The 13,178-nt window shown below is 43.9% G+C and overlaps 1 protein-coding gene across 1 annotated transcript; it reads right to left on the minus strand.

Annotated features, from left to right (window-relative positions):
• Positions 1-2,089: 2,089 nt before the first annotated feature.
• On the minus strand, positions 2,090-10,855 carry spag6 (sperm associated antigen 6). The gene is made up of 11 exons (XM_062521109.1): positions 10,701-10,855; positions 10,364-10,459; positions 9,785-9,951; positions 8,668-8,851; positions 7,721-7,926; positions 7,263-7,436; positions 6,698-6,850; positions 5,042-5,233; positions 3,756-3,872; positions 2,850-2,995; positions 2,090-2,587 (listed from the first exon to the last, which is right to left on the minus strand). Exons 1-11 carry the CDS (start codon positions 10,723-10,725, stop codon positions 2,524-2,526), a joined length of 1,524 nt encoding a protein of 507 aa, XP_062377093.1. The 5' UTR covers positions 10,726-10,855; the 3' UTR covers positions 2,090-2,523.
• Positions 10,856-13,178: the final 2,323 nt, after the last annotated feature.

Consider the following 13,178-nt stretch of genomic DNA (forward strand, 5'->3'; position numbering starts at 1 on the left):
AAACGAGCTGTCGACGGAAGCTAAATGACTGCTTGTCAAGGTTGTTTTAGTGTTTGATTTCTCTGTTAACTTCAAAGTCACCAATCAAAGAGACACCGTCAAGCTGTATGAGAAATGGAAGTTCTGGGCTGGGGGTCTGAACAGGGTGTTAGTGACCCAGTCAAGCGTAGCAAGTGCTGACCCAGCCAACGGGTGAATTCCAAAGGAGGAAGCTGGCGGCTCTGCCAAAAAGCACCCTGTGTTGAGGGCTGTCGAAAAGGGGTCGCTTCTGCATCTCACTGTGATGGATAACATGAGAAGTGGACTGACAATGGTGTGGGTCAGAGAAGCCCAAAGGCAAAGTGGTTGACAAAAGTACCAAAAACATCTCTTACTGAGTTACACTTAAATGTCTACTGCTGGAAAGAAATGCGTTGTTAGGTAAATGATTGAGTTATCGTCTTGGCCTTGCGTCAAGAAATTCTTAATTGTTTTAGCCAAACGCATACAATTGACGCAGACGGCGGCCAGGTGACTAAATATTCTGCGCCCCCTACTGCTAACCTCTGCCACGTTTTTACACCGGGAATGTGGATCATGGGTATGAATTAGCCTATTTTAACGAGATATTTATGAACTGAAGACTTAGCTTTAACAAGTCATTGGAAAATAATGGTTACGCATTCACCAGTTAAACAAACCTGCGGAGGCTGTATGAAAAAGCCTTTCAAACCCTCAAATTATGTCACTATGCCCTTTCTCTGGTTTATAGCAAAACAAGTCCTAATAGGCCTTTTTGTAGACAGAGAAATTGCATTTTCCAGCCGATATGTTTGTGATATTTTAAGAATTTGTGTTAGACACAGTAACTTTGCCTGCCAAGCGCAGCTTTCTTAATTCTCATAGCCTACTATGGGAAATTTATTTTCAACAGTAGGCTGAATTGAGACCAGTTGCGTGTTGCGCTGTCAATCAAAACACGAACCGGTAGGTCCATATAAGACACAGAAATCAAATGCATCAGCAGAGAGCTCTGTTTGTCGGGGGAGTGCAGCCGCCTACTCACGAGGGTTGGTGTAACTGATACAATTTTATACAGGGAAAGGGGAATATTGTTTGCACAGTATAATTGGCCTAATTTTTAAAGCTCGCTTTGGGTGTTTAACGACATGCTCCAATTTTACCAAAAATGTGATGGATTGTAGGCTACATCAGTCATTATTTCTGGGTTTACAGAACTCGGTATATAACCTAGCTGTACCTCTTATTATTTGACCTGTATGGCCTTACAATTCATCACGACATAAGTGAATCGGCTGAGGGGAAAACATACCATTTCTCTGTAATGCCTGGCACACACCATATGCTACTGATCTCAAAGATCTGTAGAAAATGCCTATGGCTACAGTTGGGGCACTAATCATTTCAAGATTTGAGAGCTGTTACGCATGGAATTGATTAGGCTATGAATCCGATGCCACCACTAATACACATTCCGACTCTGATCCTACCGGCCACCCCAAAGGTAGGCTACTGCCTTCAAAACGTGTCATACCTGCCAATAATATGGTGGCATGGTCTAATCGTCACCGGAAAACAAACGGTCATTTATGTCATTGTATTCTGTCACAGATAAAATATATAAAATATATATAAATATATACAGCATACTTTAGCCTAACAGACTTCTTTAAACTGACCACAGTTTGGTTAACATGTTTTCAGGCTGTGAGACTTTGGTCAGTAAGCTGTAGGGTTTTAATTTTGTACAGCCTAATTGTGAGCTGCGATTGCGTCAGTTTTAGAATTGGAGCCAAATTACGATTACAATCCATTTTATTTTCACTTCACCAATTAAAGGCATCGAAGTGTAGCCCGCACTAACCACAGACGGGTGGTCTAATAAAAAATGATAGAATTATGAGAGCAGCCAGGTTCGAAACAATAAACAGTTGAGTTTACCATATGCGGTACAGCTGTTTTTCCAGTACATTTGAGGAAAACCCCACCGGCAGGGGGCAGTAAGTAGGTAACCATCGCTGCTATAACATCAACACGCAAGGCCTTTCTGACGACAATCTCGGAAAAAAAACAATGCGGAGCCTGGGAACGCGTTTGAAAATTGGGATTAAGACCATTGAAATCTTTAATCAAAATCTTTCATTATTCATTATTCATAAAGTTCATTATAAAGTTGTTATTCCTTTTGGAGATGCAGTTAGTTTATTTCCTTCCAAATTCTCTTGGTAACTAACTCCTTTAAGCCAAACTGGTTTGACAGATTTTACTGAAATAACAATAGCAACATTTGTAAAAACATTGTAGCTGCTACTATGGTTTATGAACCTCTGTTTACCTTTTTTTTTACAGTATACAATGACATATGCAAAGAAACAACTACAGTTATAACACATTCAGGTGGGCAAAAACAGAAACTCATTACTAAAGGATGACATTTAATTTTCTCTAATGATTCACATAAGGCACTATTTTCCACGTAGATATTCGTCCTCTTTTGGGTAATGGAGTTGCCTTCTGATTATCCTATACTGGCTGATACTTCTCAATCCTCTCCAGCAGGGTCTCAGAATAACCTGGAGAATAGTACCTGTGGACACAATATGCCATTATATCACAATATGGACCAAGAGAGAACTGTAAGAGTTAACCATAGAAAGCATGCATATAAAAATCCATTAGATCCTGTGCGTGTACTGATTTGGCTACTGATAGTGAACTCCCGTTTTCCTGAATGCCCTTGTCAAAATGTATTTCATGGTCCATAACAGCAAGTTAATTTGCAGACTGCTGATTATTTCAGCGGGGCTTCCAATCTGTCATGCACAACAGATGAGCCCTCAAGCACACACCTGACGATCTCCTCTGGGTAGCAGTTGTTTATGGAGTTGATGTACTCCTGCAGGGTGGAGCCGGTGTCGGCTTTGATCTCCTGCACTTTCTTCAGCCCCCCGCTGGTCACAAACAGGCGCCTGGCCTTGCTGTCATGAGGGAGGACCTACGGAGAGCCCAACACACCGGTCAAGCCTACGGGACTGGACCCACAAGTGCAGAGCCCAACACCAATCTTTACCCAGTTCATTTTTTTTGCAATTCATATCAGACATTCCTAAATGTGGAAATTAAGTGAAATTAAGGTATGTAATTAGCCTGATTGAGTGTGATATTATTGATAGAGCTTTACGCTTAACAAAAGAAATTCTGAAGACATTGAATTCTGGGTTCAGAGTCTGGGCACTTTAGGCTCCGTATAAAGCAGACGTACTGTATTAGGTGTGATATGTGAGTAGATAAGTGTGAGGAGATAAGTGTGAGTCGATAAGTGTGAGTCGAAACTGCGGAGGGTAAAGTCGCCAGCCCTGACGTGGCATGGGTGGCACTGCCCTGCAGCGCGGCACACAGGTTACCTTGATGAACTGGCACACCACACACACACACACACACACACACACACACACACACACACACACACACACACACACACACACAGGTTACCTTGCTGAACTGGCATACCACACACACACACACACACACACACACACACACACACACACACCCACACACACACACACACACACACACACACACACACACACACACACACACACACAGGTTACCTTGCTGAACTGGCATACCACACACATACACACACACACACACACACACACACACACACACACACACACACACACACACACACACACACACACACACACACACACACACACACACACACACACACACACACACAGGGTTACCTTGCTGAACTGACACACCACGTGCTTCAGGATGTTGCTGGGCGCGTCGTACAGCAGAGGCTCCAGCGCTGGCAAATGGGTGCACTTCTGCAGGATGCTCTTCAGTGCTTTCTTCGCCTGTGTGTGTGTGTGTGTGTGTGTGTGTGGAGAGAAAGAGAGAGAGAGGGGGGAGGACGTGCAGCTGAAGAATTAGCTGGAGCCGTTTCTTTCTTTTCTTCTTCTCACAACCACAGTTTCAGTGCATGAGAATGAAAACACCTGATGTCATCACCTACCAGGGATGGAAATTAGCACCAGCCACCAGCCAAATGCTGGTAAAAGTGGCTGGTAGATTTCAGACACAAAGTCATATTTTAACATTGAGTGGCTGGTTGATTTCACCAGAAATCTGCTATTGGCTGATAGATTGTCACATTTTCAAATTTTAATTTCCACCCCTGTCACCTACACTGGGTTCTGTCAGCGTTCCCGTCACTGAAATGAGCTGCAAATATTCAGTCACTTTACTGTGTGTCTGTGATGAGAGGACTATCAGAGATGGAGCAAATGGTTTCGATTACGAAATGTGATTTTCAATTTGATATATCAAAGACTCTGATAGTTCACACCCCTTGTAATCAGTGCTGCTATAAAGCAGTAGACATCTTGATTGTTATCTTCTTGTGAACTACTTACATGACTACTCTCATTTGCAATAAAGGTCACTGAAATACAGCTTTTCAGCACAAACTAAATCGCTTTGAAGAGTGACAGGATTTCATCATGCAGAAATAAGCTGCTAAAAAAATTGATAAACAGAGAAGTATATCTCTTTTGCATAACACAACACCCTTCAGGGCTATTCCCTGGCATATTCAGTCAAATAAGATGTTTGCAGACCTTGCTGGTGAAGATATGCACCTATAATCACAAGCTAAAGCACCATTCACATACACGGCGCCTGGTGACAACAGACCATATGATGTTACAGTAATTTCCCGCATATAAGCCGCATTGTGTATAAGCCGCAGGGCAGTGCAAGTTAATGCAAATGAATAGAATCAAAACCATATTAATACCATATTATCTGTCCCTGTGTATTAACCTCATAGCTGAATAAAATGTGCAAAATCAATGTATAAGCCGCGGCTAATAGTAGGGAAATTAGGGTAATGTGATTCAGCAATCGCAGGTGAAAGAGCCAGTGCACACACACACGCAACACAGCACTTGAGCCAGTGCACACACACACGCAACACAGCACTTGAGTGTGTTTTGTTCTCTTGTTGCCATGTGGCCGCTGGTACCTTGACCTGCAGGTCCTCGGAGCTCTGGGCGTCCATGTAGAGCGCCAGCAGCTTGGGCAGCACGGTGGCGGCGGCGACGGCGCGGGCGTGCTCGGGGGTGTGGCGGCCGATCTGCCCCAGAGACCAGGCCGTGGCCGCCCGCACGTGGTCCTCAGACTCCTCCGACAGGCAGATGGCCAACTGGGGCACCCCCTGCCAGCAACACACACACACACACACACACACACACAGAGAAACACACATGTACACACACACACACACACACACAGAGAAACACACATGTACACACACACACACACACACACACACACACACACACACACACACACACACACACACACACACACACACACACACACACACACACACAGCACACACACACACACACACACACACACACACACACAGAAACACAGAAACACAAATGTACACACACACACACACACACACACACACACACACACACACACACACAGAGAGAAACACAGATGTACACACACACACAGAGAGAAACACAGATGTACACACACACACAGCACACACACACACACACACACACACACACACACACACACACAGAAACACACATATACACACACACAGCACACAGACACACAGACACAAACAAACAGACACACACACACACACACACAGAGTATGGAGAAGAGGGCAGGAAGAAAAGGGCAAACACACACGCAGTTCCCTTGCCACTCCGTTTGAAAAGAGCAGAGGAATGTGTTCTCTGTGGTGCTGCTTAGAGAGCCGATAAACTACAAATGCCACGGAGGAGCAACAGATACATCACAGGGCAAAAGAGAGCGTCAGAAGGCACAAAGATAGACACTAATAGACGCTAATTCCAATAAAACATTTTGGTTTATGTGATCACATTTTGAAATCTGAATAGTGGCAAGGCTGCCAAATTATCAGGTGTTTATTCATTCATTCATTCATTCATTAAAAAAAATAAATGTCTCCATACAATCTGCAACAGGGAAATCTAAGTTAAGACGGCTCTGCTAATACAAATGTTTCATAGGGGAAATAATCTGATCCAAACCTAAAAATATCTGTTAGTGCTTAGTGGTGTTCCTAATGGAAAACATTGGACTTGGGAACTGGACCATTTTAAACAACTACACCTCCCCTCAATTTTTACTGAATCAAAAAGATACTGGCCTCACCAAAGACTGTACTTCATATTTACATACAAAAACAATATTTCCAGGACGAACTAACACATGTTTGCAATTATTTGATTAGGTTGTGGGTCTTTTTTGGCTCAAAACTAGAAAGAGATGACCACAGACTTTGAATCAAATTACATTTAATGTGTAATTTCTGCATTTGTACAATCATGGAGGAGAGGAGCTTAAAATGTCTCCTTAAACTGAAAACAATACCGAATGCATATGAGTATTTAGCCAGATGTAAAAACTGCCTGTCATTGAGAGTAAACGAACAGAAGAGTTAACTATCTGTCGTGGGAAGCAGTAGACAAGGGGGATTTATAGGAGCTGAACCAAGTGTGTTTGTTAGCAAGGCTTAAATGGTTCATCACCATGGTGGGGATATTATTGCCTGGTGGTGTAAAAACAGCATGTGCCTGACAGTTGCATGGTAAGCAGCAGCCCTGTCAGGGTGGATTGGACTGACCTTGGACACGATGACAGCCATGGCGAGGTTCTCGGAGTGCGCCGCCACATAGCCCAGCATCATAATGCCCGGCAGACGCACGGCCCCCTTGCAATCCCCGAGGTAATCGATGACAGCTGCTATCCCGCCAGAGTTCACGATCAGCTGGGACAGCTGATTGGGAAACAACAGAACCCATGTGCACAACACACTCTCAGACAAGGACAGCAGAGACAGCACAGGCAGAAAGAGAGAGAGAGAACGAGAGAGAGAGAAAGAGGGAGAGAGAAAGAGGGAAAACAGAGCACAGCTAGACAGCCGCACTGTATGATGTGACGCATGAATGCTCGGCAAGGTTGTTCCTTTTTTTCGATTGCTGTGTGATAAATAACAGATACGGACGGTATTGTTTACAGCGCAAGAACAAAGCGAGCGCTTGTTTGTGTTACTGTAACTCACTCCTCTCACCAGGCGTGCTCACAGACAGCACTATGGGGAACTGCTCCAATTCTCTCCTGACTCTGTGAGCGGTGCTGTGCTCAGACATGTGTGTGAGTGTGTGTGTGGAGATGAGGGGGGGGGTTACCTCGGGAGTGTGCTTGGTGATCTCGCGCATCAGCGTGGTGACGTTCTTGCGCACGTACTCGTCGGGGTCGCGGAGGCAGGCCAGCACGGCGGGGAAGATCTCAGCCTCCACCACCAGCTCAGCCAGATCCACCGAGTGCTTGGACACCTGGCTCAGCGCCGAGAACACTTGTCTCTGTGGAGCAAGACAGCATGGAGGTCATCACAAAGGTCAAACCAATCAGGAGCACAGACACCAGAGTTTTGTAGGGCAGCACATATACTTGGAGCAGCAGTTCTGTGTTCGGGTAAGGAATGAACTGTACATGGTGGATTTGTTTCAGTAATTATTGTTAAGTACATTAGATCACGCGGGCATTTTAAAATCTCTGTATCACTGAACACATCTACACAATGCACTGAAACAAACAAATACACAAACCCAATTAGCCCACGACTAGACACCGGTCCCTCACTGACCTTGAGCTTGGCGTCGGGGTTCAGGATCATCTGCGCCAGGTGAGCGATGGCTCCTGTGTCCACCACGGTCTGGGCGAGCTCGGCCGAGTGCTTGGCGATGTCGCTGAGGGCCGAGGCGGCGATGCGCTTCAGGGCGATCTCAGGCTCCTGGATGCACAGCACCAGCAGAGGCACGGCCCCAGCGTCCACCACCGCCTGGGACAACTCTGATGGACACACAGGAATCTCCCCTGAATTCCCCCTTTTTTTTTTTTTTTTTATATTTATTTATTTAAGAGAGGGACAATGTACATTAATCAACATGTCCCAATTGAACATGTAAATGCACCAGATTTAGTCAAAGACTATTTTCCATCTGCAGTCCCTGGCAGGTTGATGTTTAAGAGAAGACAGATGAAGAAAAAGACATAAAATAGGTATACAGACATACTGTACAATCACAAGTAATACAAGCACTACATACTGACATAGCCAGAAAACAGACTAGGATGACAGATGTAGCAACATACCAGCCTTGGGGATCCTTGGGGATCAATAAAGGATCTATCTATCTATCTATCTATCTATCTATCTATCTATCTATCTATCTATCTATCTATCTATCTAGGACGGAGGAACACAGGCTTGGATAAAACGGTTCCGCTTCCACTTTAAAATGAACCATTTTGGCCATAATTTATCACACAAAAATAATGCACTACTAACTGGCAGCTGATAGCAAACTAACTAATAAGCATGCAAAATAAAAAAGGAGTATGGTGAATTAAAGAGTGTATAATTCAGCAAAATGGCTCGAGTGTTGGTAGCAGACATCGTCACAGCTGTGATTCAGACCTAAATGTTACGTAACATTAAAGGACTTTGAGGACATCAATCTAACTCACAACACAGAGCAGACTGCAGGTAAACTTCTTCAAGTCATGTGGCGGCGGTGTTGCTGTTCTTACCTGCGTTGTGCCGGGCGATGTAGCCCAGTGCCCAGGCTGCGGCCTCCTTGACCCCGGGGTCGAACTCCTCCAGGGAGATGACCAGAGCCTCCAGCGCCCCGCAGTCCACCACGGCCTGGGCCAGCTCCGGAGAGTGCCGCGCCACGGCGCGCAGCACGAACGCCGCCGCCTTCTTATAGAACCGCTGCGGACAAAGGGCCGAGGCACGAGAGAGGAGGAGGAGGAGGAGAGGGTCAGCTTCACACAGGGGCATACAGTATGCACACTAATGGAGGACGGCCATGGAAAAAAAGACTGTAGAAAGGCCAGTGTGCCAGAATTTGCCCTTCCAAATTGATGTAGGCATTGTGCCATTGGGGAGGATTTGCAAGAGTATGGGTAATTGGCAGTTGTAAAGTGAAAGAAAATAGCTAAACATGAAGTGGGGGATGGGCGCCGCGGGCACTATGAAGGGAGCAGGGAGAGGATAGAAGGAAAAGAGAAAGTGAGTGAGAGAGACAGAGAGGGGAAGAAATTCATTCATTGATCCCTCCCTCCCCCCAGTTCAAAACGTCAAAGCCATAGTTTTGACAAGAATGTCTGGTTAGTGGTGGAAAAGCTGAACACAGGGAAATAAGCTGCAACAGAACAAAAGTGTGTGAGTGACAAGCACCCCACTCCTGCTAAGGGGACTCCAAGTGGCTGGAGTGTGTGAGAGACAAAACTAGGACAGAGCTTCCTTCAACAGGGACAAGAGCCAAGATATACTGCATCTGTGAAGAAAAGTGACAGTTATTTCATCTTAACTGAGATCAGGGCTAAAGGTTCCCTTTAATAAAATCTCATCATTTTCATTAATTCATGTAATGGAGACTTTTTTTCCCCGCCAAAACATTATGACTAAATACCAATATGAGATTTCAATATCCAGTTTCAGCTAAAATTACACCTGCACCCATTTCACAAATATCGATACAATCAACTTTCCTTCTAAAGTAAAAGAACAGATTCTACTACATCCTGTAAGTAAGTACTCTGCTTCAGTTGACAAGATTTGACACTGAACAGCACAAAAGCACCTCAATGTACTGAAACTAAACACCGGCCCTGGCAGGTTTGAACTGAGAAAAAGCCTTACATTCTGCTCCGCCAAGGAGTACACAAGCTGAGGGAGAATATCTCCCTTCACGATTGCCTCAGCCAGGTCATCGTTGTAGTTGGCAAGCCTTCCAAGCGCGAGGGCTGCTGTCTGCTGAATAGTTGGGACCACATCCAACAGAAGAGGCCTCAAAAGGGACATTACACCTAAGCCAAGGAAAGTATGAACTTAGTATGGAGGGGAGAGGGCTAAAGTGCTGGGTCTACCTGAACATGAATTCAGTATCAGACCTTAGTACATGCTGTTCTGGTTTGTTTGCTTATAAAAACAAAATACATGGAGGTACTCTGAAAATAATCAACACCTTAATTGTTTTCTTTGGTATTTGTAAAGTACAAAAAAATGTGTGGCTAAAAACACTGATGCCTAAATGAAAATGATGGCTACATTACAATAACTGTAGCCTCACTGGTTGTAGATAACATAAATAGGTTAACAACGACAAACACAGTCTCCAAGAGCAGCCCCTATACTGAGGCAACCGCAAAAAATAGGCTATCATGCATCTGCTGTGGATACAAGCCAAGCTACTAGTCTGGGTGGCAAATTATCACTCACCTGCATTTTGTAAAGTTTCAATATTCTGTGGTCGTGTTGCAAGCTCCGCAACTGTCTGCACGAATTGGGTCCTCGACTTCTGGTACTGCTCAAATACTAAGGGGGATTTAATAGATGTAGGCTACTATGAGAAGTGTTAACGTTAACAACCTTCAACATCTATCCTGAGTCTGACCATTTAACATTAATTTATTCCAGAATTAGTTAGCTACCAGGCAACTTAATTTAAATATCAAAATATCAACCATCTAAAGTTAACGTTAGCATAAAGTTACTGCAACTGTATTGTAACATAAGGTTATATATTTCACAGTCTAGGAGTATTCACACAGCTTACCCTGTAAAACCTGCCGTTGACTCATATTCGCACAAACATTCGGCGATTAAATTAAATCTGTGATACGACGACGCAAGATGTATCAAAGTGCTTTTTTGAAAGGGCAGGTTAAAATATTCTATCCTAGATCTAGAAATCGGTGTTGTGGTGTTCAGTTTGTCTTCGGCGTTTTGGCGTTGCCTGGGTAACCAACCGGAAGTGTATTTGCCCTAACGCTACCATGTTAACCGCTGTGCTCTCACGACCACGGCTCCTCGTTTAGGCTACATCATGTAGGTAATTCGACTTAATCTAACGACCGAGGATCTCAAAAGACTAGGCTTTCCAGTTTTTGCAGGCGTTGAAGTTTAGCGTGATACAAACCGTCGTTGTCGTCCACTTTCGCTGAGGGAAGCCGGCAGCTGGGCAGCGGTCATTCCCGCTGTCAACTTCCCTCTGTCTTTCAAAGACAACGTTCTTTTACAACTAGGCTAAGTTAAGGAAAGATGCTTTATGGTGCCATCTCCGTGCTTGCTGATCAATGATTTGTTTACATAATTGTACAAATGTCTCGTCTCATCACTCGTATCCGATTGTTTCCCCTGATGGCATAGAGGTCGCATGTAACATTGTTGCATTCATTGACAGATTCCATCCGGACGAAAGTGATACATTTGTTTCACCTTTGTTGCAACAAGCAGACTGGGCGCTGCGTTTAGAATGCTTCATTAAGGTTTCGCACGTTGGAACTTGTAGAACATTTAAGCGTGTGGGCCATTTCTTGCATTGCATAGGTCACTGTCCCTGTCTCTAGATTAATGCAACAGTATATGTAAACGGTAATGCACAGATGATAGAAAATTAAGGAAAATAATCTGGGTCTAACTGTTCAGAAGTTACATGGTCTATATTTGCTTCATTGGCAAAACAAACTGAACTAAAACTAAACCATTGTGTCTGTTGACATAATTGAATTTGAAATATTTTACTAAGCCCAATCACAGTTTACTTTTAGCATAATAACATTTATTTAAGGTAAAGGTGGGTTAGGTAAAACAAGACCTCCACGGGCTGTGTGCGGACCAGAGATAAACGTGGGGGTTACCATTTAGTGGGTGCCAAAGTTCAACTACGTCTTTGTAAAACAATGTAGCCTGTAACAGATTTTTTTTTTTTTCATTAATTGTCTTAATTGCCCATTGCTGCAGATGACCTCTCTTGTTGTCTGGGAAAGATCCGTTTATGTTGATTTTTAAAATCAAATATAGCCTAAAGTTGAAATGATAAATGTTAAATGTTTTGCAAATAACGTTTGTTGGAGATAGCCTACTTCAGCTTGAAGTAACCGCCACCATCAGATCCAATTTTACGATCACAGATCAAATAGGCTGCAGTTATTCTAACGGACTGTCCGATATGGGCTATAGGACAGCCTGCACTAACGAGGGATGAACTCGTTCGAGCCCAAATCATTCTGCCCGAAATAGATTCAGATTGCAGCCACCGCCAGCTTAAGTGCTGGAGATTCATCTGAATGCAGGAATGAACCCGTACTCTGGACATTTAGCACATGCATTTGTCTATTCCAAAACTGTGTTGCAGCCCTGCTTATATTGAACACGTCCAATATCCATAAAAACTGTGGTAAACTGTGCTAGAGTTCACAATGTTCATGGTGCCTAGATAGGGATTTTGTTCATGCACCCCTGTGCCCATGAAGCTAAATTGTCCGATTGGGTTGCTCCCTTGTGAACAAAGCGTTTGCCACACTAAGTTAGGCGGAAATTAGCCGACATATGTGCGACATTAAAAAGAACTAAGTCTGTGAAATGTTAAATGATCGACATTAACAAGAGCATAAACACTGTTGTCTGCAGCCTACTGAGTGATTCGTTTGTCCGTGTGTGCCTCAGAGGCGTCAGGTAATTAGTAAAGTTATAACATCTAATAACGTAATCTGACTAACCTTTCCAGTTTGACAGTGTAGAAAATCCACAATTGTTTGGGCTTTATCTTCTTTAAGTGACTAACGTGAATGCTATTTCGAGTTTGACATTTAAACTCCTATTTTAAGGAGCAGCGGACAAAGAATACATGGCAACAATTAACTTTCCTCATGCATGCGCAGCAAACTCCTGTGTGCTATATTGCGTTTCTGGCAAGTGAAATCCCAAATATTGCAACGATGCTCATTCATCCTGTCTTCACTGCAAACACTTCGTCGGGTGATTCCGAAGTCAGTTTGAGTGGAAATGGTGGGATAGCAAGGGTAAAACACGGAGCTAACCAGGCTCGATCCCTGCATCAGTTGGATATAGAAACCAGCCTTCAGATTCGACTTTAAGCTTGTTTAATCATTTTGCCTATGGCACTTCAAGCGCTGTGCATTCTTTAAAGTTCAAAGTCTATCTTTCAGCTGCGCATTCTCAAGGACTAAGGAAAATTAATTGCCACCCATCATTGACAGGTGATTAATGACGAGAAAATAAGGAATCCGTA

Source organism: Sardina pilchardus, chromosome 19 (assembly GCF_963854185.1).
Source record: "Sardina pilchardus chromosome 19, fSarPil1.1, whole genome shotgun sequence".
Classification (NCBI taxonomy): domain Eukaryota; kingdom Metazoa; phylum Chordata; class Actinopteri; order Clupeiformes; family Clupeidae; genus Sardina; species Sardina pilchardus.

What these genes read in the sequence shown, in the direction of transcription:
- spag6 (XM_062521109.1), bottom strand. Translation starts at nt 10,725, where the DNA reads ATGAGTCAACGGCAGGTTTTACAGG. An exon ending in TCACCAAGCACACTCCCGAG is followed by an intron (nt 6,851 to 7,262) that starts GTAACCCCCCCC and finishes TTTCCCAATCAG; the next exon opens with CTGTCCCAGCTGATCGTGAA. An exon ending in TACCCAGAGGAGATCGTCAG is followed by an intron (nt 2,588 to 2,849) that starts GTGTGTGCTTGA and finishes TTGTGTCCACAG; the next exon opens with GTACTATTCTCCAGGTTATT.